The following is a 27,605-nucleotide window of genomic DNA, read 5'->3' on the forward strand; positions in this document are numbered from 1 at the left end:
CTGTTAAGCCATCTGGTCCTGGGTTTTTTCTTTGCTGGGGAGATTTTGATTATTGATTCAATCTCCTTACTCATTATTGGTCTGTTAAGATTTCCTATTTCTTCATGATTCAGTCTTGGTACATTGTTTGTTTCTAGGAATTTATCCATTTCTTCCAGGTTGTTCAATTTTTTGGTATAATAGTTCATAGTAGTCTTATGATCCTGTGGTATCAGTTGTAATGTTTCCTCTTTCATTTAAGATGATTCTTCTCAATGTTTTCCTTGGTTTAGCTAAAGATTTGCCAATTTTGTGTATCTTTTTAATAAACCAACTCTTACTTTTGTTTATCTTTTCTATTATTTTTCTTGTATCTGTTTCATTTATTTTTCCCCTGATCTTTGTTATTTCTTTCCTTCTTCAAACTTTGGGCTTAGCTTGTTCTTCATTTTCTAGTTCCTTGAGATATGAAGTCAGGTTGTTTATTTCAAATCTTTATTTTTTTCTTAATGTGGGCATTTATTGCTATAAACTACCCTCTTAGAACTGTTTTTATAGCATTCCATAAGTTTTGGTAAGTTGTGTTTCCATTTTTGTTTGTTTCAAGATTTTTTAAACTTCCCTTTTGATTTCTTCTTTGACCCATTGGTTGTTTAGCACTGTGTATGTGTGTGTGTGCGTGTGTGTGTGTGTGTGTGTGTGTGTGTTTAATGCTTATTTATTTTTGAGAGAGATAGAGAGAGAGAAGGAGACAGAGAGAATGAGCAGGGGAGAGGCAGAGAGAGAGAGGGAGACACAGAATCTGAAGCAGGCTCCAGTCGCTGAGCTGTCAGTACAGAGCCTGATGCAGTGCTCAAACCCATGAACCATGGGATCATGACCTGAGCCAACATCAGATGTTTAACCAACTGAGGCCCCCAGGTGCCCCCAGGACTGTGTTGTTTAATTTCCACATATTTGTGAATTTTCCAGCTTTCCTCCTGGTATTGTTTTTTAGTTTTATACCTTTGTGGTCACTGTGAAATCATTGGTATGGTTTCAATCTTCTTAAATTTGCTAAGACTTGTTTTGTGATCTAATATATGATCTATCCTGGAGAATGCTCTGTGTGTACTTGGGAAGAATGTAGGGTTTTTGTTTGTTTGTTTGTTTAATTGTTTATTTTTGAGAAAGAGAGAGAGAGAGGGAGAAGACCAGTGGGGGAGAGGCAGAGAGAGAATGTGACACAGGATCTGAAGTGGGTTCTGTGCTGACAGCAGAGAGCCTGATGCGGGGCTCAAATTCACGAACCATGAGATCATGACCTGAGCTGAAGTTAGATGCTTAACCGACTGAGCCACCCAGATGCCACAGGAGAATGTGTTTTCTGCTGCTGTTGGATGGAATGCTCTGTATATGTATGTTAGGTACATTTGGTCTAAAATATGGTTCAAGTCCAACATTTCCTTGTTGCTTTTTCTGTCTAGTTGATCTGTCCATTGTTGAGATTGGGAAAAGCTGATTGCTCACTGTGCTCTTCCTTTCCTGGCATGGGGAAATCTTTCTAGCTGGGAAGTTCCCTCTTGATGTTGAGCTCTGCCAGCTTAGGATGTGGGATGATGCAGACAAAATGAAGCTGTCTTCCTTCTCTCACGAGCAGGGGAGAGGCAGAGGGAGAGAGAGAATCTTAAGTAGGCTCCATGCCCAGTATGAAGCCAGACATGGGTCTTGATCTCAAGACCATGAGATCATGACCATGAGATCATAACTTAAGCTGAAATCAAGAGTCAGATCCTTAATTGACTGAGCCACCCAAGCACCCCAGTCTTCCTTCTCTTTTTATGCGACTATCTTAGGGTTTTTTTTTTGTTGTTGTTGTTCCATGTGTTGCTAAAGTTTCTGAGGTGGAACTCTCTCAGGGCTGTTTTTGTTCATAGATAGCTGTATAATTATTAATCTGTGTCAGAGGATGGAGACCATGATCTCCTATGTCACCATTTTTGTGATGCCACTCTCTCCATCCTCTTTGAAGCTCCAGCACCTTGTGTGGTTTCTGAGTAGAGCTAGGGCTTGGTAAAAAGTTGTACAAATGACCCATAGTCTTCCACTTTGTCCCAGTGTACACAGGCATTATGAATTTTAGGAACTTATGCTTGGTTCTTCCATATAATAATGGGTCATCAAATCTGAGTGGCCAGGATCATCTCAGTGAGACGCATTCAGGTGTTGCCTTAAACTTGGCTGCAATAACTGAAGTATCTGAATTTAGTGGCTTAAACAAGGAGGAGGAGTTTATTGTCCTTCTGTTCCAAACAGTCTGAGGGAAGCAAGCTGGTGCCACGCTCAGTGACTTTGGTCAGAGCCTTGACTAGTGCTTGTGTCTCTTGTATATAAGATGGCTTCTGCAGCTCCAGACATCATATCTGCTTTCAAGGTAGGAGATAAAAGGGATGTGGAAGTACAGCCCCAGCATTACATTTTCTTCTCTCTGGTAAGATTCTTCCAGGGTTCCAGGAGTCTCCAGAGGACTTTTGTGTGTCCCATAGCCCTCCCCTGGCTGCCAGGGAGGCTGGAAGGGAAGTGTCTTTCCAAGGGCTGGTCCCTGAGTTCTAATCACTACTAGGCCCAATGGAGGCAAAATTGGCTGGTGATGGAATGCTACAGAATCTGTGACAGATATCCTTTTTCCTGTCATATGTTAATGGCATCTTTGTTTCCTTTGTATTTAATGTCTTTTTTCTTCCTTCTCCACATATTACTCCACTTGTGCTTGATTCCAATGAGCAGAAAACAAGCAATATTTACTAGTGGATCAGGGGTTATTGTTACAAATAAGATGATGATTAGCAGTTTCCAGATATTTAGCCTTTAGGATGATCCTCACACCGACACTATTAAGTGTTTTCACATATGTTGTTTTATTCAATTTTCACAAAACCTCTATGAGTCAAACAATCATATCTTTATCCTACCAGTGAGGGAAATGAAGATCAAAGAAATGGAGTTATTTGCCCAAGATCACCTGTTGGCAAACAACAAAATCAGAATGTGGGTCTAGATGTGTCTGCCACAAAACAGGCTCTTCACTATGAGAAGCTTCCTACAAGTGGTAGTAGGTCTTACTGGAAGAAAATAATGCGGATCTTGTGGAAATAAGAAAGAGGTTTGTTCGTACAGAGGGACTGCTTGGGGGCAGTTTCAGAGGTGGGGAGAAGGACAACAGGAGCAAAAAGAAAAACCGTGACATTAAATATCATGAGATTTGGGGCAAAATTTCTAGTCTCATATCCATAGTAAGTAATGTTTCCTTCTAGAATATCTAGTGAAATCTCAATTTTTCAGAAATGATTTAGGTAGATTAAATTCTCCTTCTTAAGACAAGGCATTTTAGAGTATAACATTATGTGTCTGTTGCATTTGTATCCTTTATTCACTGATTTCATAGACTACTTTAGGTACTTTTCCTGGACTGCTGGTATTAACATGCCTTTCTTTGCTTCACTTGAGATGAAATTCAACTGCAAGTGTTTTCCAAAGTTCCATTTGATGATACAAGAACAGCAGGCAAGTCAATTACAAAGAGAGAAGTTAAGGAAAGCAAGTATATGCCTTTAAAATTATAAGTGTACATACTTATAAAACCTATGTGTTGTATTATTTGTACTACCCTATCATTTTAACATTCTTAACCAAGGTATGTAGGGGCAAAACCAAACTGAGATGTGGAAGAAAACATTGTCCAATACTCTCTATGACCTTCTGCCAACTATGGAAGTCTGTGGTCTAAAGTACAAATATCACTATATTTTGGGGGTGATCTCTGAAGTTCATGTGTCAGGGAGGTTCTCTCACTCTGCAGGCTGTTCAGAGGATGAGAACCAGATTTGCAAGTGGTGTTCACTTTTCCTGGTAACACTTGCTGTGAGTAGTGTAATGACTTTCTATTCAACAGCACTTTATAGTTCAATGTTCACGAGTGCCCTGGTCATTGATTTGGGATAGTAAAGCCTTCTCACATCCCTCCCCACATCTCCCCACCCTACACCCTAGCCTCTGGAAAATATTTGCACAAAGAGACAGAGCCCCTTTCTCCCTTTGGACTGATGCTCAAATGCCAAAGCTGAGAGGAAGAAGCTGGTCACATGGGAAAAACATGTACATTAACCTAAATCACACAGGTGACAGAGAAACTCTTTAATGTGGCACTGTGTGCATTAGGAAAAAAAATTTTAATTGGATAATTATTTATCAGGATAAGCCAGGCATGTATGCCACGTTGAAATTATGAAACTATTAGCAAACCATTTTTAGAGCTAACAGTCCTCCCCATGCATTTCACAAACCACAGATTAAAGTGAATATTTTACTGTGTAGTCATGATGGGGCAGGGTGCATAATGTTATTTGGGGCACATGTGCATAATGCTCCCTTGGCTGACACAATATGAGGAACACATTTTTAACAAAGTGCATTGAATTCACCAATGTTTCATCACCAGAGAACTGCACATTATTCACTTATTGAATCAAAGTAGTCATTGTTGACTCAGTGCTTTTCCATTTATACCTTCATTTTTTTATTCATCAGTGACAACATTAGGAATTCCTGGTGCTTATCCAATAGGTCAGGTAGAGGTGGCCTCAGGCCCTCTGAGCCCCCTCCAAACATAGATGTGGATTAGGGCTGAGTATGCAGTAGTATTGTTCCCTGTTTTCCAAAACAAGAAGGCATCCCATTTCCAAGATGGTCAAAGTCATTGCTTGTTGACATCATTTCCTATGGAGGGGAAAGTTTTTGTTGAGAAGACACTGAGATAAGTGTCCATCTGTCTGTCATTGCTCCTCTCTGCCCTCTCCCCACCCTGCCCCCTGCCCCGGCAAAACTGAGCATTGAGCATAGCCAGGCTTGGACCCAGTGCCATTTATTGCACTTCATAGTAGATAATAACACTGGGACATCATAAAGGGAGAATACTTTTCAGTCTACAGATGACATAAGCAAATTTCATCTTACCCAATCCTCACAGGCCTCTTGTGGCTGGCTCCTTTTCCACCAGTCTCAGATGAGAAAACCAAATTCCACAGAACTTTACTGCCCAAGGTCACAAGACACTCAAAAGGTGGACTAGAACCCAAAACTGATGCTTTTTCTCCTAAAGTAGGTAAAGTGCATGATGCTCCGCTTAAAATACCATGCAAAGAAGTATTGATTTAAAAAGATTTCATGTTGGAGCACCTGGGTGGCTCAGTTGGTTAAGTGTCTGACTCTTGATTTTGGCTCAGGTCATGATCTCACAGTTCATGGGATTGTGCCCTGTGTTGGGCTCTGTGTTGACAGCATGGAGCCTGCTGGGGATTATTTCTCTCCTTCTCTCTCTCTGCCTTCCCCCTCCACCTCCGCTTGTGCTCTGTCTCTCAAAATAAATACATAAACTTAAAAAAAAGTTTCATGTAGATCCAATGAATGATTCACACAGCTAAGGTTTATTTTCCCATAGGTTATCCTCAAAAAGAGAGCTTGAAAAATACTGAATTTGTATCAAGTTCAAATCAAGAAGAGCATTTGGCTAAACTATTTGGTAAGTAATCTCCTCGTGTGAAGTCATCAGGCTGTCTTTGAAGAATCTCCCCCTTGGCCACAGTTGTCTCTCAGATAACCTGATGCTTTGGTGGGAGGGAACGTGCTTGCCTTGAAGCTGGAACCTGTTCTTTGAAGTGTCAGAGTCCCAGGAAATTAAGCAAAGCATAGAAGATAAACAGTTGGAAAGGATTGTGCCCCTCAAAGGGGGGGGTCCCTTTAGCAGCAGCAGAGCCTCCATGTGGGAGTTATTGCAAGTGCTGAGTCAGACTCCACCTCAGACCAGCTGTATCACATCTGCCTGACAAGGTGCCCAGGAGATTTCTATAGCAGTAGAGATGGTGAGGTCCTGAGGCTGAGATAAACCTTTTCCCCAGGTCTTCAGCCCTACTTGAGCATGAGAATCCCCTGGGGAGGTTGTTGAAAAGATGCCTGATCAGATTCTTCAGCATAGGATGAGATATTTGCACTAGTAGTTTTAAAGCTCTCCAGGTGATTCTATTTGGGACTCATTGATCTAAGTATCGCAAGTAACATTTGAGAAAACCAAGGCCTGGAAGGAAGATGGTGGGGTAAGAAGCTCCAGAAATGTGTCTCTTCATCAGTGCTACAATTGAACTGCCAAGAAGTATCTTAAGCAACTATTTTGGAACCTTGGGTTCTAGTTGAACGGTTGCATTGCCCAGAGGAATGCTTGAAGAGACTGGTAAATTTTGGTGAGTTTTAGTGTTTCATGTAGATCCTGCCACGCTCCATCCCCCGCCCCATAGCAGATAGCCAAGTAGTAGGCAGCCTGCATTCTCAGTGTAGCTTGCTGGTGCCAGAGCCCGACGCGGGGCTCGAACTCACGGACCGCGAGATCGTGACCTGGCTGAAGTCGGACGCTTAACCGACTGCGCCACCCAGGCGCCCCGGGAGTTGTTGTTTAATGAGTATAGTATTTCAGTTTTGCATGATGAGAAAGTTCTAGGTATCTCTTATACAACACTGAATAAACAACACTACTGTACTGTATGCTTAAAAATGGTTAAGATGAATGGGGTGCCTGACTCAGTCAGTGGAACATGCAACTCTTGATCTTGGGATTGTGGGTTTGAGCCCCACATTGGGTGAAGAGATTACATAAAAGTAAAATATTTTAAAAAATTATTAGGATGGTAATTTTTGATATGTGTTTTTTACAACTAAAAGTAAAACTTATTTTAAAATTTAACATCCTTTTGTGATAAAAACACTCAATAAACTAGGAATACAAAGGCACTTCCTCTATGTGATAAAGGCCATATATGAAAAATACACATGATACTCAATGATGAAAGAATATAAGTTTTTCCTCTAATATTAGGCATAAGACATTTTTGCCAATTCTTCCCACATAGACTGTAAGTACTAGCAGAGAAATTAGACAAGAAAATGAAACAAAAGATCTAAAATGGATCACAAAAAAAAAGTTCACAAAAAATTGTTAGAGCTAAAAAATTAATTCACATAATCATCAGTTCTCTATAGTTAAGTCTGTTTCTTGGTTTGCCTCTCTCTCTTTCTCTCTTCCCCCTCCCTTCTCTTGTTTGTTTTATTTCTTAAATTTCACATATGAGTGAAATCATATGGTATTTGTTTTTCTCTGACTGACTTATTTTGCTTGGTATTTTAGTCTGTAGCTACATATGAAAGTTTGCAGGGTATAAAAACAACACAGAAAAATCATTTGTATTTCTATACTCTGATATGAATAGTCCAAAGAAAATAAAGAAGACAATTCTATTTACAATGACATCAAAAATATTAAAATACTTAGGAATACATTTAGTGAAGGAGGCAAGTGACTTGTACACAGATGGGTACAAAACAGTGCTGGAAGAAATTAAAGAAGACCTAAATAAATGGAAAGATATCAGATTTTCCTGGATTTAAAGACTTACTATTATAAAGATGACAATAGTCCCCAAAGTGATCTACAGATTCAATGCAATCCCTATCAAAATTACAAATGCATTTTTTTTTTGCAAAAATAGAAAAACTTATTGTGAAATTCCTATAGAATCTCAGTAGGCCCAAAGTAGTCAAAATAATCTTGAAACCAAAGAACAAATTTGGAAGAATCACACTTCTTCATTTCAAAGCTTACTACAAAGCTACAGTGATTAAGAGAGTATGGCACTGGTGTAAGGCTATCTATATATATAGATCAATGGAACAGAATAGAGTCCAGAAATGAATGCATACATCCATGGTCAGTTGATTTTCAACAAGGGTGTGAAGACAGTTCAAGGGGAAAGAGAAGTCTCTTTAATAAATTGTCCTGGGAAAATTGGGTATTCACATGCAAAAAAATGAAGTTGGGTCTTTACACTATATACAAAAATTAAAACTAAACTGGGTGAAAGATCTAAATTTATGAGCTAAAGCTAAAGCTTCTGGAAGAAAATGTAGGAGAAAATCTTCATGACCTTGGATTAGGCAAAGATGCATTAATTTTGACAACAAAATCACAGGCAACAAAAGAAAAAATAAATTGGACTTCACCAAAATTAAAAACTTTGTGCAGCAAGGAATACTATCAAGATAGTGAAAAGAAAACCCACAGAATAGAACTAGATATTTGCAAATCATATATCTGATAAAGGATTAAGATCTAGAGTATATAGAGAGAGCTCCTATAGCTCAAAAGCAACAAAAAAAAAAACCCAACCAAATAAATGGTCCAATTTAAAAATGAGCAAAGGGATTGAATAGATATTTTCCAAAGAAGATATACAAAATGGAATAAGAATATGAAAAGTTAGTCAATTTACTAGTCATTAGGGAAATGCAAATCAAAACCACAATAAGATAACATTGCACCTGTTAGAATGTGTATTATTTATTTATTTACTTAAAAAAATTTTAAGTTTATTTGTTTATTTTGAGAGAGAGAGAGAGAGAGGCAGGGAGGGGCAGAGAGACAGAATCCAAGCAGGCTCCACCCTTTCAGCGCAGAGCCTGATGTGGGGCTCAAACTCACGAACCCTGAGACCATGACTTGAGCCGAAATCAAGAGTCCGATGCTTAACTGACTGAGCTACCCAGGTGCCCAAAGAATGTGTATTTTTTTAGAGAAAGGGAAATAAGTGCTGAGAAGGATGTAGGAAATTAGAACTCTTGTGCATTGCTGGTGAAAATGTTAAGATGAAGTCTCTGTGGAAAACGGTTTGGTGGTTCTTCCAAATATTAAACATAGCATTATCGTATAATCTAGAAATTCCATTTCTAGATATATATCTACCAGAATTGAAAACAGGAGCTCAGGAGCACGTGGGTGGCTCAGTCAGTTGAGCATTCAACTTCAGCTTAGGTCATGATCTCATGGATTGTGGGTTCAGGCCCCATATGGGGCTCTTTACTGACAGCTCAGAGTCTGGAGGCTGCTTTGGATTCTGTGTCTTCCTCTCTCTCTGCCCCTCCCTGACTCATGCTCTGTCTCTCTCTCTTTCTCAAAAATAAATAAAAACAAAATAAACTCAAAATGGATGAAAGACCTAAATGTAAGACAGGAAGCCATCAAAATCCTCGAGGAGAAAACAGGCAAAAACCTCTTTGACCTTGGCCGTAACAACTTCGTACTCAACACATCTCTGGAGGCAAGGGAAACAAAATAAAAAATGAACTATTGGGACCTCATCAAAATAAAAAGCCTCTTCACAGCGAAGGAAACAGTCAGCAAAACTAAAAAGCAACCGATGGAATGGGAGAAGATATTTGCAAACAACATATCAGATAAAGGGTTAATATCCAAAATCTATAAACAACTTATCAAACTCAACACCCAAAACGCAAATAATCCAGTGATGAAATGGGCAAAAGACATGAATAGACACTCCTCCAAAGAAGACAGCCAGATGGCCAACTGACATATGAAAAAATACTCAACATCCCTCATCATCAGGGAAATACAAATCAAAACCACAATGAGATACCACCTCACACCTGTCAGAATGGCTAACATTAACAACTCAGGCAACAACAGGTGCTGGCAAGGATGCGGACAAAGAGGATCTCTTTTGCACTGCTGGTGGGAATGCAAACTGGTGCAGCCACTCTGGAAAACAGGATGGAGGTTCCTCAAAAAATTAAAAATAGAACTGCACTACAACCCAGCAATTGCACTACTAAGTATTTATCCAAGGGATACAGGGATGCTGTTTTGAAGGGGCACATGCACTCCAATGTTTATAGCAGCACTATCAACAATAGCCAAAGTATGGAAAGAGCCCAAATGTCCATCAGCGGATGAATGGATAAAGAAGATGTGGTATGTATGTGTGTGTGTGTGTGTGTGTGTGTGTGTGTGTGTGTGTATATATATGTATATGTATATACACATATATATATACAAACATACACACACATATATATATACACACACACATACATACATACGATGGAGTATTACTTGGCAATCAAAAAGAATGAAATCTTGCCACTTGCAACTATTCGGATGGAACTAGAGGGTATATGCTAAGCAGAATTAGTCAGAGAAAGAAATATTCCTCATATGAGGAATTTAAGATACAAAACAGATGAACATAAGGGAAGGGAAGCAAAAATAATATAAAAACAGGGAGGGGGACAATACATAAGAGACTCTTAAGTATGGAGAACAAACCGAGGGTTACTGGAGGGGTTGTGGGAGAGGGGATGGGCTAAATGGGTAAGGGGCACTAAGGAATCTACTCCTGAAATCATTGTTGCACTATAAGCTAACTAACTTGGATGTAAATTAAACAAACAAATAAATAAATACATTAAAAAAAAGAAAACAGGAGCTCAAACAAATGTTTGTACACCAATGTTCATAGCAGGATTATTCACAATAGACAGAGTATGGAGACAATCCAAGTGTCCATCACAGATGAATGGATACACAATATGTGGTATGGACATATAATTGAGTATTATTTGCTCATAAAAACGAGTGAAATTCAGTTACTTGCTAACACATGGGTGAACCTTGAAGACATTATACTAAATGAAATCAGCCAGGCACAAAAGCACCAATATTGTATGATTCCACCTGTGTGATGTATCTAAAGTAGGTAAATTAATAGAGACAGAAAGTATAATAGAAGTTACCAGGGGCCAGGGGGATGGGAGAATGGAGAGTTATTGCTTAACAGGTAGAGAGTTTCTGTTTGAGAATATGGAAAATTTCTGGAAATAAATAGTGGCAATATTTGTACAACATTGTGAATGTCCTTAATGCTCCTGAATTGTACACTTAAAATGCTTAAAATGGAAATTACATATATATACATACATATATATATATATATGTATATATATATACACACACGTATATATATGTGTGTGTGTGTGTGTGTGTGTGTGTGTGTGTGTGTGTGTGTGTGTATATATATTCACCTTAAATTTTTTAAAATCTAAAAACAGCAATAACAAAATAAGGCTCAGGAAAGTCTTCTTTAGCAGAGAGCTGAGACTGAGGGAAAATGTTTGAAACCATAGCTGTCTGCTGAAGGAAGCCATCCAGATTCCAAAGAAATCTCTCCTCTCTGGTAGTGTGTGTGCATCAGGAGTAGATAGTGAGGGTTACATCTGGTCTGAGAAAGAGCTCTGAGAGGTGTGAGCATTGATGCTTCCCTCCAGGTTAGGATCTGTTGGATGTTCTGATCACAAAGTTATGCCTGCCAATCCTGCTTGGAAGGGGGACATCTCTTTACAGGGAACATGGACCTTTTTTTCCAGGAGTTGTTCCATGTCAGGAATTCTGGGTTTGTCCTTCCTCCACACCTGCTATTAAGGAGGCTTCAGTAAATCTGCACTGGGTGCCTGGCTGATTGAATGATGGGTAGGTTAACATGACTGAATGAAGGGATGCAGATAGCTGTTGCAGCCCCCTCATGTATTTTCAGGAATTCTCACCTGGGAATCAGAGGACGTCTCCTCCTTGAAGGAGCACCATGTCTCTGAATCCTGCCCCACATGTGTGGAAGGGGAGTCAGTGTATGTGAAGATGGGTGTCTGGTTTGGGGTTTGGGAGGATCCCATCATCCCTCAAAAGGCCTACTGACCTGCCCAGCACCATGCCAGTGTTGGCTTTGGCATTGCTGGGACACCAATAAACTTTTCAGGTTCTCAGAGCAACAATCCAGGAATTTATAGGTCAACACATCCCTTAAGGAAGGGGCTAGTGACATGTAGGCAGAGGCTGAATACCTCTGCCGGATAGGAGACAAGGTGAGTGCAGATTGTTCACCTTCTCTGTACTATCTAAAATGGACACTATTCTAAGTTATTAACATCTCATTTTAAATATTCACTTCCTTTTTATTTATTTATTTATTTTTTCAACGTTTATTTATTTTTTGGGGACAGAGAGAGACAGAGCATGAACGGGGGAGGGGCAGAGAGAGAGGGAGACACAGAATCGGAAACAGGCTCCAGGCTCTGAGCCATCAGCCCAGAGCCTGACGCGGGGCTCGAACTTACGGACCGGGAGATCGTGACCTGGCTGAAGTCGGACGCTTAACCGACTGCGCCACCCAGGCGCTCCTTCACTTCCTTTTTAAAAAGGTAATGTGCTTTTACTGGCCGGACCATCACTTTCAACCACTTCATTTAAATTTTTTTTTTCAACGTTTATTTATTTTTGGGACAGAGAGAGACAGAGCATGAACAGGGGAGGGGCAGAGAGAGAGGGAGACACAGAATCAGAAACAGGCTCCAGGCTCTGAGCCATCAGCCCAGAGCCCGACGCGGGGCTCGAACTCACAGACGGTGAGATCGTGACCTGGCTGAAGTCGGATGCTTAACCGACTGCGCCACCCAGGCACCCCAACCACTTCATTTAAATCATTCATTAGTATCAAGAAATGCCATAGTAAATTCCTCACATTCAATACGTATTTCTTTGGTGGCCATGACTTATGCTTCCTCAAGAAGCCAGCTCCTAAATGTAGCCAATTACCCAGCTAACTTACAGGCCCAGCTATAATATAATCAAATTTTTTTCCACATGTGCTATTATTGGGCCTAGAAAAAATAAGCAGTTCTAAATTCTGGACTTGTCTTTTGGATTAGGGTGAATTATACAATTTAGAGGGTTCTGTAGCCTTATCACATGCAAAGAATTCTCAATCATTTTTATATAGACTATCTAGTTCTTGCATTATTCTAACCGGTTTTATTGAAACCAGCCTTTCCCCCCTTACCTTGTTTACATCTAGACAGTGTAATAAAAGCAAATTCAACAACTGTCTAAATGAGGTATAAATAATGTAGATAAGTAAGCCAACCAGTGTATTTTAATAATATTTTTCAAGTGTAAACATCCAGTACTTTTGATAAAAGTAAAAACAAAAACATTGCATTGAAACTTGCATTCTTTTTGGAAAGACCTGATAATAGTGGTCCAGTTATTAGAAACACTATAATGCAAGCTAATCATTTTTATTATGGCTCGGTCAGAAGTCAGAACTCCTTGCTACTTCAGAGATCACCTAACGTATCTGCTTTCTGTCCCTTGCTCCCTCTTCAAACTTTACTTGGCTCTAGAGAATATCCTGCATAAAAAGAGTGTTCTCTCTATTTTAGAAGTGCCAGTGAACTGCTCATTGTAGTTTGTACATGTGCTAATGCTATTTGTTTTCTGTATTGTAAATAAAGTCCTGTTAGGGAGGGAAAAATAGAAGCAATTGGGTGTTGTTGTGTTTGGCTTATAAATAAATGTATTTAACAAAAAATAAAAAATAAATAAAAGGGTAATGTGCTAGGGGTGGCTGAGTGGCTCAGTCGGTTAAGCTTCCGACTTCAGCTCAGGTCACGATCTCACAGCTCATGAGTCCAAGCCCCACGTTGGGCTCTGTGCTGACAGCTCAGAGCCTGGAGCCTGCTTCTGATTCTGTGTCTCCCTCTGTCTGCCCCTCCGCCGCTTGCACTCTCTCATGTTGTCTCAAAAATAAACATTAAAAAAAAAATTAAAAAGGTAATGTGCTTAGCTGACCTAGTGAATCAGAACAAAAATGAGTAAAGAAAAATTTAATAGTCTTCTTGCTACACCCTTTCTATCATCCAGGTGTGCATTCCTCCTCTCTCTCCATGCCTGTAAAAACATAAATGCACATACAGAGGTTTTTGTTTTTACTGCTTTTACAGAAATTGGAATCTTTCTCTATAGTATACTTTTCTTACCTTGATTGGGAAGCATTGGTTCTGGTGAATTAAAAAGTTTAGTATTTACACAAGTCTCTTTATATATGAAACTGAAACATTGAATTTAAGGCTGAAGTTATATTTGACATTTCTTTGTTCCCTACCTCCTTAAAGATAACCTTTTTAGTTCTTTTATTGTGCATTTACAAGCATGTCTATGTACCTATAGAAATTAGGTAGTGTTGATTGTGTTAAAAGAAATTATTTTTAAATAAATGAGATCATAGTGTGGAAAAAAAAGAAAGGGACTGGTGACAAGAACTCATTTTGAATAAGTAAATTTGATGTTAATTTTTGGGGTTCTTAAGCACGTATGCCATCAGGTGAGCAGACCAACCACCAATGTACCAATGCCCTTGATAAAGGACTCAGAATATATACAAAATGAATGAAATTTGTGAGGATTCTTTCCATGGCTTTGCAAAATAAACCTAGACAGAGTAACAAAAGTAGAAGGGAAAAGTAGAAGCCTGAAAGCTTTAAAAAGGAGAGAGAGATTCATGTATTTTTAAATATATAACCATGAGAAATTAGGAACAGCTTATAAAGAGCTTTCTGACTTTTAGAAACCTGTTCTGCTTTATTTTTGTCCCCGCAGACTTCACCATATACAAATCTATGGGTCCTCTTGGGGAAGTCTCAGGGGTGGGTCAGAATGACAACAGGAGCAAGAAGGAAAATAGTGGCGCTAAATATCATGAGATTTGGGGCAAAGTTTCTAGCTGCGTATCTTTTAGTGAGAAATATTTACTGCTCAAGACATCTAAGGCAATCACAGTTTTTCAGCAATGATTTTAGGGGTTGGGATTTCCCTTCCCAAGGCTAGGTATAGAGTATAATTTCAAAATTTCCATTGAGTATAGCATTTATTAACTGTATCTCTAGACTGCTTTAGGTATTTACAGAGAAAAATATGTCAATCCTCCACTGCTGATATTAACATGCCTTTTGTACTTCACTTGAGATGAAATTCTACAGCAAGTGTTTTCCAATGTTCCATATGAGGAAACAAGAACAGCAGGCAAATCAGTTACAGAGAGAGACAAGAGAGAAGGCAAGTATATGTCTCTAGAATTATAAGTGCACGTATTTCTATAGGCCTATGTATTGAATTATATATACAGCACTCTCATTTTAGTATTTGTCAAAATGGCTACCTGTGTGGCATAGACAAATTGAGATATGAAGGAAAGATTGTCTGAAAACCTATCACCTTCAAGTCTATGGCTAAAATGTGTCTATTCTGTTTTGTGGGGAGGGGATCCTTGAAATTCATGTGTCAAGAAGGTTCTTCCTTTCTGGAGACTGTTCAAAGGACAGGAACTGGAATTACAAGTGGCGGTTACTGTTCCTGACCACAGGAGCCCTGAGAAGTGTAATAACTTTGTACTGAACACACTTTATAGTTCCACGTGCATGATCTGGTTTGATACTTTGCTTAGCCCTTGGGGAGAACTAGTGCAATCATTAGCGTACCATTCAATGGGTAAGACCCAAGCTAAAGAATCACTGGCCCTAGGCACACCGGTGGAAATAATGAAAATGAAAAATACACTCTTCCGCAAAGCGGCTTTATATTATTATTTTTTAAGTAGCAGTTTAAGAATTAAGACAATTATTTGATCATAGGTCATAAGGATAGAATTTTATATCAGACTTACCTACAGGCAGCATTTGTGTACCAGCAGTAACAAAAGTGCCCTGGGCAGCAGAGAAATGAGCACTGTGTTGGAATTTTGCATACAGATGTGAATTCTAATTCCCAAGGTTTGTTTCCCATAACATCTGCCTGGGCTCCAGCCTCTGCAGTCAGCAACTAGCTGATGCCTGTCTGCATTGATATATAAACTTTCAAATACACATTCTCAGTGTGGTTGGATCCTATATTAGCATTTCAACACTTAAAATATGGACCCAAAATGCTCATAATGTGTGCTTATATAAATTTTTCTCTTCAATTTTTTTCCCCCATGGATTTCATCAAAGGAGCCAGTGTTGCTGGGTATTCTACTGAACCAAGATTTCTCCTTGGCAGCATGGATAGAGTGTCCACTAATGGTAATGCAAATGTATATCATTGGAGTTGGGTTATAAGTAATACCTCTTCTTCCTTTGCCTGAGTTTAGAACCAAATGTGAGACTGAGCTAAGGATCCTACAGATGGAGCTCAGACTATCTTCTCAGGAAAACTTGGCTGGATAACATGGGTGCTTCACTTCGAGTTAGGATGAGTGCCTAATCACTGGTGAGGGTTAGGATGCCCATGGTTCCCCCATAGCCCACCATGAGAGAGTTTACTTCTGTAACATTCACAGCATAGAGGAGAAGATCAGAATGTTTGTTGTCTGCAGGCAGACAGATGCCAGAGAGAGAGAGAGAGAGACAGAGAGAGAAAGTGAGAGAGAGGGAGAGAGAGGAAGGAACTGACCGTAGGAACCTGATTCCTCCTCCCAAACTTAACAGTGAAGTCCCTTGTTCCCCCTGGATGTGGGGACTGGTGAGGGACTGAGCACATTCCTGAAGTGATACCCCAGAGTAGTTCTCTTCATCCCCGCCATGGGGAGTGTGGGAAAATGCTCCCCTTCAGCTGATGAGCAAAGGCTCATCTCACAGACCTGGTTATGGTGGGAGCAGACCAGCTCCCAAGACAGGAAGAACTATCATCTAATGAAGCATTTTTTCTCTAGACAGATTTAAATATTTAAGAGGAAAAATAGGCTCTGTACTGTCCAAGCTGGCAAATATGTGGTCTTTCCTGGGCATAGGAATACGAACTAGGTCAGTGTTTCTCAACACTGACCATGAATCAACCATGGAGAGGAGGTTGAGACCTGGGAAGAGATTATAAACCCTTATTTCTGGAATCCACCAGGAGTTTCTAAAAGTGGAGTCCAGGGTTCTGCACATTTTTGCATATTGTACCAGTGACTTGCCTACAGGCAGCATTTGGAACCAATGACCTAGATGGGTTTTGGAGATTAATTTACCACAGAATTCTCTTTATTTATTTTTTTTAAGTTTATTTATTTTGAGAGACTGGGGGGGGGGTTGCAGGGAGGGGCAGAGAGAGAGAGAGAGGGAGAGAGAGAATCCCAGCCAGGCTCCAGTGGAGCCTGATGTGGGGCTCGAACTCACGAACTGTAAGACATGACCTGAGCTGAAATCAAGAGTCAGATGCTTAACCTATTGAGCCACCCAGGCACCCCCACAGAATTCTCTTTAAAATGAATACTTATAATATTCCTGAATCTTAATTTTGTGAAATCATAAATTAAATACAGTCGAGCATCTCTTTGGTACCTGGGTCTACACTGGGAGAAGTGAAAGGCTGACTTTATACTGAGAACCACACATGGGCTACAATGATTTCATCAATACAGTCCACATCATGTCATTTTTTCACTAAAAATGATGACATCATTTATTAAAAAGTCCACTTTTGCTCCAGTGATCTGAGACACCCTCTTTATCTTATACTAAATTCCCGTATGTCCTGGGTCTATGCCTGGACTTTCTATCCTAACCACTGGCCTACTGGCTACTATACAACAGTACTGTACTGTTTTCATTACAGAGGCTGGAATAGTATGTTTTAATGCCTTATGGGACTAGTCCCTATTTTGTAGTTTTTGTTTTTTCAGTGTTTTCCTGGTGACTTTTGCATGTTTGTTTTTGCACATGAATTTTAGTATCAACTTGTGTAACTTCATTAGGGCCTGTTGATATTTTTATTACCATTGTATTAAATTTATAATATAATATTCACATTGGGAAAACTGATGGTAGGTCATTCTGTGTTGGAAATGGGAATGTCTTTCCATTTCTTCAAGTTACTTTTGGCTCTTTCAGTATGTGATTTTTCTCCCTAATAGGAGCTTGACTCAGTGTTTGGCCACCTTCTAAGTACAAAATGGATTTATTTTCCTGTATCTTCCCAGACCCCCAAGGTATATAATGGCCAGTCTACACTAAGTTTGGAGGCCTTTCCTTTTATTTTTTTAAGTTTATTTATTTGTTTGGAGAGACAGAGAGCACACACTGGGGGTGGGTCGCAGAGAGAGAGGGAGAGAGGGAGAATCCCAAGCAGGCTCTGCACTGTCAGCACTGAGCCTGATCCAGGACCTGAACCTAGAAACCATGAGATCTTGACCTGGGCAGAAACCAAGAGTTGGATGCCCAACTGACTGAGCCACCCACGTGCCCCTCCTTTTTTTTTTTTTTTAAATGTATATATACACAGAGGATCACATTATAAATTGATCATTACACTCATCTAGATAATCCATGATGTTGGGTTCCTAGGAGCCTCACAATTAGAAGAAACATGTAGATTAGAAAACTTCCCTTGGGACTATAATGTCAGGTTGAATAATTTGAATGTACTGTTTCTTTGTAGATCAAAAATAGTTAAATATTGGGATACCTGGGTGGCTCAGTTGGTTGAGCATATGACTCTTAGTTTTGACTCAGGTCATGATCTCACAGTTTGTGAGTTTGAGTTTGAACCCCACATTGGGCTCTGCACTGATAGCATGGAGCCTGCTTGGGATTCTCTCTCTCCCTCTCTCTCTGCCTCTCTCTCTCTCTCAAAATAAAATAAACTTTAAAAAATATTTTTTAAAATGGTCAAATATCTCCAATTTCGTATGGTTCAACCTCAACCAATTTCATATGGTTCAATCATTCAGGGGTCTCTGCTTAATGGTGTGGGTCATAAACCTGAGTCCAGGCTTCCTGCAGAGTGTAGATGCCTTTGTAAGGATGTCACTTCTCTCCATCCACAAAACCGGAGGCAGCTGATTAAAAAGTCCTTATGTTTATGTGGACATAAGCAAATGTTTCCTTTGTTCAGCTGTCTTCTTTGGAATTTCATTTCTTACTGTGGTTTTAAAATAGGTCCTCAAATTCTTTGATAGCCTTCCCTTTGAAAGGTGGGGCTTAATCCCCCACCCCTTGTGTGTGGGCAGGCTGGACTTAATGACTTGCTTCTAATGAGTAGAACGTGACAGAAATGAGGGTGTGCTACTTCATAGATTAGGTCATAAAAGACATTGTGGTTTTTGCCCGGCTATCTCTTGAATTGCTCACTCTGGGGAAAGTCAGTTGCCATGTTGTGAGGACATTCCAGCAGTGTCCACTCACTTAAGGAGAGGCCCTTGTGGTGAGAAACTGAGGCCTGCTGCCCACAGCCAGTGAGGAGGTGAGGCCTTCTCACTCAGCTGTGAGTGAGCCATCTTGGAAGCAGACCCTTTGGTGCCAGTCAGTCGTCAAATGACTGCAATCTTGGATGACAGATCAGGCTTAGCTGGGTGGTTCTGGCTCAGAGTCTCTCATGAAGTTGTAGTCAAGAGTCTTCAAGATTCCTTCTCTCACTCAAGACCTAGTTATTGATCTCCTACCCAGTGAGAGATGCTGTGCCAGGAGTAGAGAGTTGAAAAAGGCATTTGTGTTCTCCAAGTGCTCACCACTAATAGGAAGTCAGTGTCATCAGTACTTATTAGCTATAAATATACTAAAATGGAAAGTACTTAAAAAGTGCTTCAGGTTGTATTTGCATGGAGCTTTGGGACGACAAAAGAGAGGCAGATCTGCTTACTAAGGTTTTTGAGTAGAGAGAGTGAATTGAGAAGAGACCCAAGAAACCCCTGCAGACATAGTGAAGGTCCCATCACACCAGAAAAGGAGGCTGACGAGGCCCCTCTTCAGAGGCCAGGAGCTGCTCTGATGCTATTCTGCTGGACTAAGAAATCCAGACCACACAAATTTTCCTTAGCAAAAGGGACCATTCCCCCTAAAAATTAATGGTAAAAAGGGTTGGGTAGGAAGAGGGGTGAAGAAATGATTTTTTTGAGAAGTAAAGTCTTGTAAAAAGTGTGCACAGGTGTGCAGCAAGTTCAAGCTACCATGGATGTTAGCTCTGCTGAAAGGAACCTAGTTCTTGGTTAGCAGTGCAACACTAAGATGCTATTAATAGAACCAATCAAAGTCTCATTTCAATGCTAGGAGAGAGAGGGGGAGAGAGAGAGAGAGCGAGAGCGAGAGAGAGAGAGAGAGAGATTATAATTTAAGACTTCAACTTTTCCCTGAACACAAAGCCAAAATTTCTTGGTTCTGGGCTCATCGAACACAACTTTACCAGGCCCAGGATGTGACTGATTGGCACTGGGATTGAGTCTGCATCATGGATGTGGGGATTTGCTTTCTCCCATAATGGGCTGCTGTTTCTCTCATAGTTAATGGCTTTCTACAGTTGAAATGAAGTTTGGAAACTGACTGTATTTGATAAAACATGGTGATTGTGCTTATTTTGTCCTGCAGAAAAAAAAATCCAACAAATGATCAAAATCACAACCCATATTGATGATAAGTGTAGACAGTGGTTCTTAATTATGGTTTTGTTTTTTGTGGAACAGAGACAAGGAAAGTAAAAATTTGTGTTTAAGTGATAAGTCTATCTTTTTTACACCTTTATGAAAGAGCAAAAGGCAAATTCAATCCATTCAATCACTAACTCTATATTGTTCAGAGTTTTCTGTGTATCTGTGGTTGTTTATCTCTTGACTCTGATTTGACAGCCTAACATTTCCAAAGTCAAGTAATTATGACTCATGTTAAGTTGGGAACTTTTTCTCTTTTCTAAGCCAGATTGAATAAGGAACACATTTCTCTCTTTCCCCAGAAATAATTAAGACCTCAATAGGCTGTTACCACACACCCTGCCAGTGTTAACCACTTTGCCTCATTCCCACCTCTTTGAGAACTAGGCTAAGGCAGATTCACCAATCTCAAGTCAAAAATGCCTCTCAGGTCAAAGGCATCTGGGCCTGGGAGGCCCCAGCCTTGAAGACTTCTGGGGACAACAGGGTTTGTTACTTCTCACTCTTCCTCATTCCCTTTTTAATAGCCCTACTTTCTAAGTGCTAAACTGTTAGTCTCCATGTGTCTCTGGAGCTCCTACCCATTGGTTCTGCCTTGCTCCTGGAACCTCTCAGAACATCTCCTAACCCCTTTCCAGGGCCATTCTTGTGTTGGGCAAAGACAGCTCTCCCAGTTTCCTAGTCCTCTCCAAGCTAAACTCACTCAGGACCTTTGACAAGGTCTCATATGCAAATGAGTCAAAGATAGCCAATGGCAGAGTTAGCATGCTAATATTTCTGATTTTCAATGCTGCCTGTTTCTACTAAACTTTTCTGCAGCCCGTCTCCCAATAAATGCATATTTCAGTGTAGTTCATTTTTCTGTCTTGCCCTTGCAATTTTTTAAAAAAAAAATTTTTTTTTTCAACGTTTATTTATTTTTGGGACAGAGAGAGACAGAGCATGAACGGGGGAGGGGCAGAGAGAGAGGGAGACACAGAATCGGAAACAGGCTCCAGGCTCCGAGCCATCAGCCCAGAGCCTGACGCGGGGCTCGAACTCACGGACCGCGAGATCGTGACCTGGCTGAAGTCGGACGCTTAACCGACTGCGCCACCCAGGCGCCCCTGCCCTTGCAATTTAAGAAACATTTTTATAATATTTGGTCGTTTATAAACTGTTTCCATGAGCATTATGCTATCTGTGAAGTAGGTCTTATTATTTCTATCTTATGCTAGTGGGAAACTTGAGTCAGAGGGGTCAGCAACTGACTGAAAGATTTTCTCGAGGTTCTCGAAGGTGGTCCCTGACCAGCGGCATCAGTGTTACTTTGGGGGGGGGGTGTGTCTGTGAGAAATTCACATTCTCAGGCCTCCTCAGACTTACTGATTCAGAAACTCAAGGGTGGGACCCAATGATTGATCTTTTAAGGTCTCCTGGTGATTTGGATGCACACTCATGTGTGAGAACCATGGCCTCAGTCTACAGGTGGGTCACCCAGGAATTTGTCAGATTTAAAAAATAATAACAAAACACTGATATACATTTGGACTTTTCTCCAAAATTCTTCCTAACTCCTCACTTTGATTCTAGAGGAAGTTATTTTATTTAGTTAGTTTTATTTATTTTTGAGAGAGAGAGAGAGAGAGAACAAGCCTGGGACAGGGGCAGAGGGAGAGAGAGAATCCCAAGCAGGCTCCACACCCAGTGTAGAGACTGATGTGGAACTCGATCCCACAACCCTGGGATCATGACCTGAGCCAAAATCAAGAATCAGACTCTCAACTGACTGAGCCTCTAGCGGAAGTTGTTTTTATCATAAAAATAGAACTAATCAGGGGAACCTGGCTGGCTCAGTCAGTAGAGCACGAAGGTCTTGATATCAGGGTTGTGATTTTGAGCCCCATGTTGAGCATAAAGATTACTTAAAAATAAAATCTTAGGAGGGTGCCTGGGTGGCTCAGTCAGTTGAGTGTCCAACTCTTGATTTTGGCTCACGTCATGATCCCAGGGTCGTGGTATTGAGCCCCACATTGAGCTGCATGCTGAGCATGGAGCCTGCTTAAGATTGTCTCTCTCTTTCTGCTCCTCTTCCCTGCTCACATTCTCTCTCTCTCTCTCTCTAAAATAAATCAAATCAAATCAAATCAAATCTTAGGGGCACCTGAATGTCTCAGTTGGTTAAGTGTCTGACTCTTGATCTCAACTCAGGTCTTGATCTCAGGGTCATGAGTTCAAGCCCCACGCTGGGCTCCATTCCATGCTGAGTGTGAAACCTACTTTAAAAACATAGAAAAATAAAAAATTAAAATCTTTTTTTTAATTAAAAAAAATTTTAACGTTTATTTATTTTTGAGAGACAGAGACAGAGCACAAGCAGGGGAGGGTCAGAGAGAGACACAGAATCTGAAGCAAGCTCCAGGCTCTGAGCTGTCAGCACAGAGCCTGATGCGGGGCTCAAACCCACGAACTGTGAGATCATGACCTGAGCCAAAGTCGGCCACTTAACCAACTGAGCCACCCAGGTGCCCCCAAAACAATATCTTAAAAAAATAGAACTAATCACAGGCCATTGGCTATTTTTAGATGAACACATTTTGTTTTTTGTCCTTCTGTAGGTCACGTTTCAGAGAAGAGGAATAGAAAATCCTTTCTATTCAGCAGGGATATAAATGAGCAATTTAGTACTGAAGATAATGAAACACTTCGAGAAGCAGTGAGGACAGGTAATAATCTATATAGTGTAAGCTAAATAAGATACTTAAATACGGATAACTTCAGAATGCATCTGTTTGCCTTTCATGGTATTTTAACAGAGTAGATGTCAGCATACCTTTAATTTTCCCACAAAAGCATACAATCTGCCATGAAAAAATATGAATTAAACTAACTCTGGGAATTTTACCACCCTTGCAAGAAGATGCTACTTTTATGTTGCTCATTTGTAACATGGGCATCGTCTTCTGAGCCTCTGCCATTACTGCACATAGAGGCTTTCTAACAAGCAGGAGGGATGAAAACCAAATATTAACCTAGTCCCTAATATTCAGCCTTGGATAACCTGGGCCCATTCAGTACAGGTAGAAACTTGCCTGTCATGACAATTGCAGGTACCAAGCCCACACTCCCTCCATGTAGCTTCCTGTTATCAAAAGTATACCTGGTTGTCACTTTCTAACTCAAAGAAATTAAATGCTGACTTATTCCAGCAGAGCCCTTAGAGTTCCTTGGTGGTGCTGCCTCTTGCTGCAGCATACACGGAAGTGGGAAGTTGGACATTTCCAATTTTCTCCCCATAACCCAAGATGGCCCTTGACCAGCATCTCCCTGCCTGCATTGCTGGGCCCCCCTCAGTGGTTCTCCACACTAAACCATCCCGGTCCTGTCATGGAGCCTCAGTACCCCATTTCCCTGATTCCATTTTTGGTCACATTACAAATGGAGTGGAGGAGCTTTAGGAGTCCCTGATGTCAGCGATGGTCTCAGCTAAGATTGCCTTGTGCTTCCAAGCCCACACTCAGTGGCATTCTGAATCTACCTTCAAGATTTCTGCAAGTCCCTAGATGCCATAAGAGGTCAAGATCATCTCTGGCATCATGTTTACCTTGTGCATGAAATTCCCCCAAACGTACTCACATGAGGTGGATTATGTATATGGGAGAACTTCCTGAAGGTGGGAGGGTAGGGCAATGGGGGGCAACTTCAAACTGAATATTTGACTCCATTGTTCTTAATGGCCATCACAGTAGAACTTTCCATCCCTTCCATCTGACCTCTCCTCTATTATTCTCACCTCCTGAAATCTGTGCTTAGTCATTCCTTCTTTTTGGTTGCTTTGCTGCTTGCCAGCTCATAGCCTCGGCATCTCACCTCCACCACCAAACAGCATCTCATGTCACTGGCAAGAAGCTTATGAGTGTATTTTCCTAAACAAAGCCAGCTTCTTCCCCAAGAGGACTTCTGGAGTCAGCAGCTTAAGTTGCTAAGGTTTTCATTTCTGCTAAAAGCAGAACTAACAAGTTGTCCCTGCAGTTCTGTATGGGGTTGTCTCTTTCTGTTTACTCTGCCATTTGTCTTTTCATTTAGATACACAAAATAAGGATGTACCATGTGTGCAGCTTCTGGACTTCCTCCAGAGGAACATCATCATTGCTGCTGCCTTGGTGGCGGGAATCCTCGTGGTCACAGTGTTGTTGTTACTGGTGTTGACTGCATACATCAGTAGGAAAAAGCCATTGTGAGTGGCTCTTCAGTCCCACCTTCCTACCCATGAAGAACTCATGGGTATTTGTATGAGGTTGCCCCAGATCTTCCTGCTGATCCTGGAGTTAGGAGGAAGGCAGGGACTCCTAAGCCTGGTTGTGTATTCATAGAATACAGACGACCCAGGCTGTCAGTTTTTAACACTGCCTTGGTGGTTCTGATGCACAGCTAAGTATTGCAATTCCTGGCTTGGACCACGCTTACCTCTAAAGACTCCTGTAGGTTAGGCCACACCTACTGAGGAAATGGTACAAAGACTGGCTGAAAGACTGGAAAATAGGCATATGAAGGCAGAGAGGGATGAAGCCATGGAGGAGATGAGCACAGGGCTGATACTTGGCTGTTACACTGGTTGTTAGAATATTGAAAGATCCCTCTATTGGTTGGTAAACAGCACCTTCCCAGAACCTCCCACAGACTTTCCAGTCTTTCCCATGATCCTGCAAATGAAGGGTTAATGTCTGGCCCAGCAGTGGCCCTCCAGGGCTCCATTCTGATGGTGGCCACTTTGACTAGTCAGTGGCTGTCTGTACCACTTGTTAAAAATGTCTATTATCTCTTGGATGAGAGGATTCCAGCACAGTGGCCGTAACCCTGAGTAGGCATGAGACAATAAATGGCTTATAAGATTATGCATTTTCAGTAACTGCATGTTGAAATTTTGTGTGTTCATCTGCATCCCTTGAGACACGCTTCTTCATCACAGGGAAAACAGCTTCCCAAGACCTCTCAGGTCCTGCCTAACACTGTGTTGTGTGTGCAGCTTGAACACAGAGAAAGGGGGCTGTGGCATGCCATGGAAGGTGAAGTTTCCATCCCTCTGCCCACGCCTTCCCCCTAACTCTGAGTCTGTGGTACTTAAATTTACCCACAAGAGTGACATTGCTTTCCTTAAAGGGGTTCTTTTAAGTTTATTTGTTTTGAGGGAGGGAGGGAGAGAGAGAGAGAGAGAGAGAGAGAGAGAGAGAGAGAGAACATGAGTTGGGTAGGGGCAGAGAGAGAGGGGGAGAGAATTCCAAGCAGGCTCTGTGCTATCAGCACAGAACCTGATGGGGGGTTTGAACTCACGAACCATGAGATCAGGACTTGAGCTGAAATCAAGAGCTGGAGGCTTAACCAACTGAACCACTCAGGCACCCCTAAAGGGGTTCTTTTAAAAGCCAACATTCTTGGGACTGGCAAACCATTTAGGCTAGCCACTATCACCTCACATCCAGATTTCTCCTCTGAGACAGGAGTGGGTCCCCTGAAGTGAAAGGGGGGCCTGGAATGTGGCAGAAGTTAGAGATGGAAGATTTAAAGAGCTTCTGGAAATGAGGTTGACCCATCTCACAATTCTGACTGGGGCTTGGATTTGTCCATTGGATTTGTCATTTCCCTTCTGTGCCTCTTGGAGCTATAGGAAGAAGTGGTCAAGACTGTGGCTCCATCCCATAAAGGTGAATTAAAGCTGTCAAGAGCCTGTGTTAGTTATCAGAAAGTGAAGGGAAAGGAATTTCCCAGAGGCTTTCTGGGTGTCCAGAGACAAAATGAATTTCACACATGAGTAGATTTCCTTTTTTTTTTTTTTTTAAGTTTATTTCGAGAGAGAGAGGGAAAAGGAGAGAGAGAGAGAGGCAGAGAGAGAGAGACCACAAGCAGGGGAGGGGCAGACAGAGAGGGAGAGAGAGAGTCCCAAGCAGGCTCTGCACTGTCAGCACAGAGCCCAATGCAGAGCTTGATCTCATGAACCCTGAGATCATGACCTGAGCTGAAATCAGTAGTCAGACACTTAATCGACTGAGCCCCCAGGCACCCCAAGCCTTTCTGAAAGAGAAGTAGAATCCCCACCCTGCAGAAACATCAGCCTCTACCACCACCCAATGAGCTGACAGTAGGAATTCCTACTCATGTAATCGTGCAATAAGGTTTTCTGCATTTTGTTTTAGATACCCTCCAGCAAACATGACATATAATATTTTTATACTGAATGGGAAGACTTGGTGGCAAAAGTATCAAGAAAAGAACCCCAGAAAACAAAAGGGAAAACAGAAACAGTTGAAGTCCAAGTCCTGCGTCTAAGCCAAGTGGTGGGGCCACCAAACCAGGACTTAACGCTGCAATGCCAGGCAGTTCTCAATCCCAACACCATGGAGAGGCATTTGGATTTCTGGCTGTGAGATGTGCTCTGCAAAATGTTTACCTTCTCATCTCAATTTCGAATGGACCAAGAAACAAATGTTCACCACAGGATGCTCACAGGGTGGTATGGCACTAATGGCTAGTGCGGGAGACTTAGCACATTTGCCCAAAGACAAACCCTTTCAAGCTATGGATGTATTTATTTATTAAAGCATTGATTCTCTGATTCAGCCATTCATTGAACAGATATTAATTGAACACCAAATACGTAGACAATATCAAAATACATGAGGCGAACGAAGATATTGGAAGCAGGCCCGGTCCTCGCCGGCTTCTGAAGACAGGGCAGGCAGCTGGCTGAAGCTCTTCGGTAGTGGATTGAGGCCTCTACACTCTGATTGCTAACGGGGTCCAGGGGGGAGAGGGGTGGAGGGGGCGGCACCTGGTGTTGCAGGAGTGAGGCTGCCAGTGTAGCTCAGGCAACCTATGCTGGCAGGCGAGGTCAGGAGAGAGGGGACGATCTCATGGTTCGTGGGTTTGAGACCCACATCAATCTCTATGCTGACAGCATGGAGCCTCTCTCTCTTCCTCTCTATCTGCTTCTCCCCTGCTCTTGCTCTCTCTCTCTCCCTCAAAAAACAAAAACAAAAACAAAAACAAAAAACCCTTAAAAAAAATGCCCCAAACAAAAAGCATGCTATTCTTTCTTTGAACCAAACTCTTCCAAGCTCTGAGAACTTGGACTTGGGCCATTGACTATAGGAAGGGACCCTTCTAAACACAGACTGTGAGAGATGCCTGCTCATGTCAGGTTTGGTGGGGGGCAGCTGATGGGGCTGTCTGAGGGCACATGTAGCTCAGATTCCCAAAGGTGGCTGCCTGTCCTGTGTGGGCAAGGAGTCCTGGGGCTCTGAGAGCCCTGGGCCTGTCTTGTGCTGGCAGGGCAACATCCTCCCAAGCCCCCAACAGTGTCACCACTGAGCACGGAGGGAGGGAGGGAGGGGCTTCACAGCTCCAGATACTTTCCACACATGGTCCCCTGGGAAGCTGGGCCCAGCTGGACTCCAGTACTGGTCCTACCTTGACCTTCTCTGAGCCTCAGTTTCCTCAAATTTGCCATGG

General features: G+C 41.5%; 1 protein-coding gene across 1 annotated transcript in view; it reads left to right on the forward strand.

Annotated features, from left to right (window-relative positions):
• The window catches only part of CA3H2orf92 (chromosome A3 C2orf92 homolog), a 45,587-nt gene extending 18,878 nt beyond the window's left edge, over positions 1 to 26,709 (forward strand). The window contains exons 6-12 of the mRNA XM_086701267.1: positions 3,466 to 3,522; positions 5,456 to 5,536; positions 14,708 to 14,797; positions 15,730 to 15,801; positions 22,718 to 22,825; positions 24,186 to 24,336; positions 26,291 to 26,709. Coding sequence (XP_086557393.1) covers positions 3,466 to 3,522; positions 5,456 to 5,536; positions 14,708 to 14,797; positions 15,730 to 15,801; positions 22,718 to 22,825; positions 24,186 to 24,336; positions 26,291 to 26,423 — 692 coding nt within the window. The 3' untranslated portion in view covers positions 26,424 to 26,709. The remainder of the gene's footprint in view (positions 1 to 3,465; positions 3,523 to 5,455; positions 5,537 to 14,707; positions 14,798 to 15,729; positions 15,802 to 22,717; positions 22,826 to 24,185; positions 24,337 to 26,290) is intronic.
• Positions 26,710 to 27,605: the final 896 nt, after the last annotated feature.

The sequence above is a fragment of the Puma concolor genome, chromosome A3 (genome assembly GCF_028749965.1).
Source record: "Puma concolor isolate L17-30 chromosome A3, mPumCon1.1.hap2, whole genome shotgun sequence".
Taxonomy (NCBI): Eukaryota; Metazoa; Chordata; class Mammalia; order Carnivora; family Felidae; genus Puma; species Puma concolor.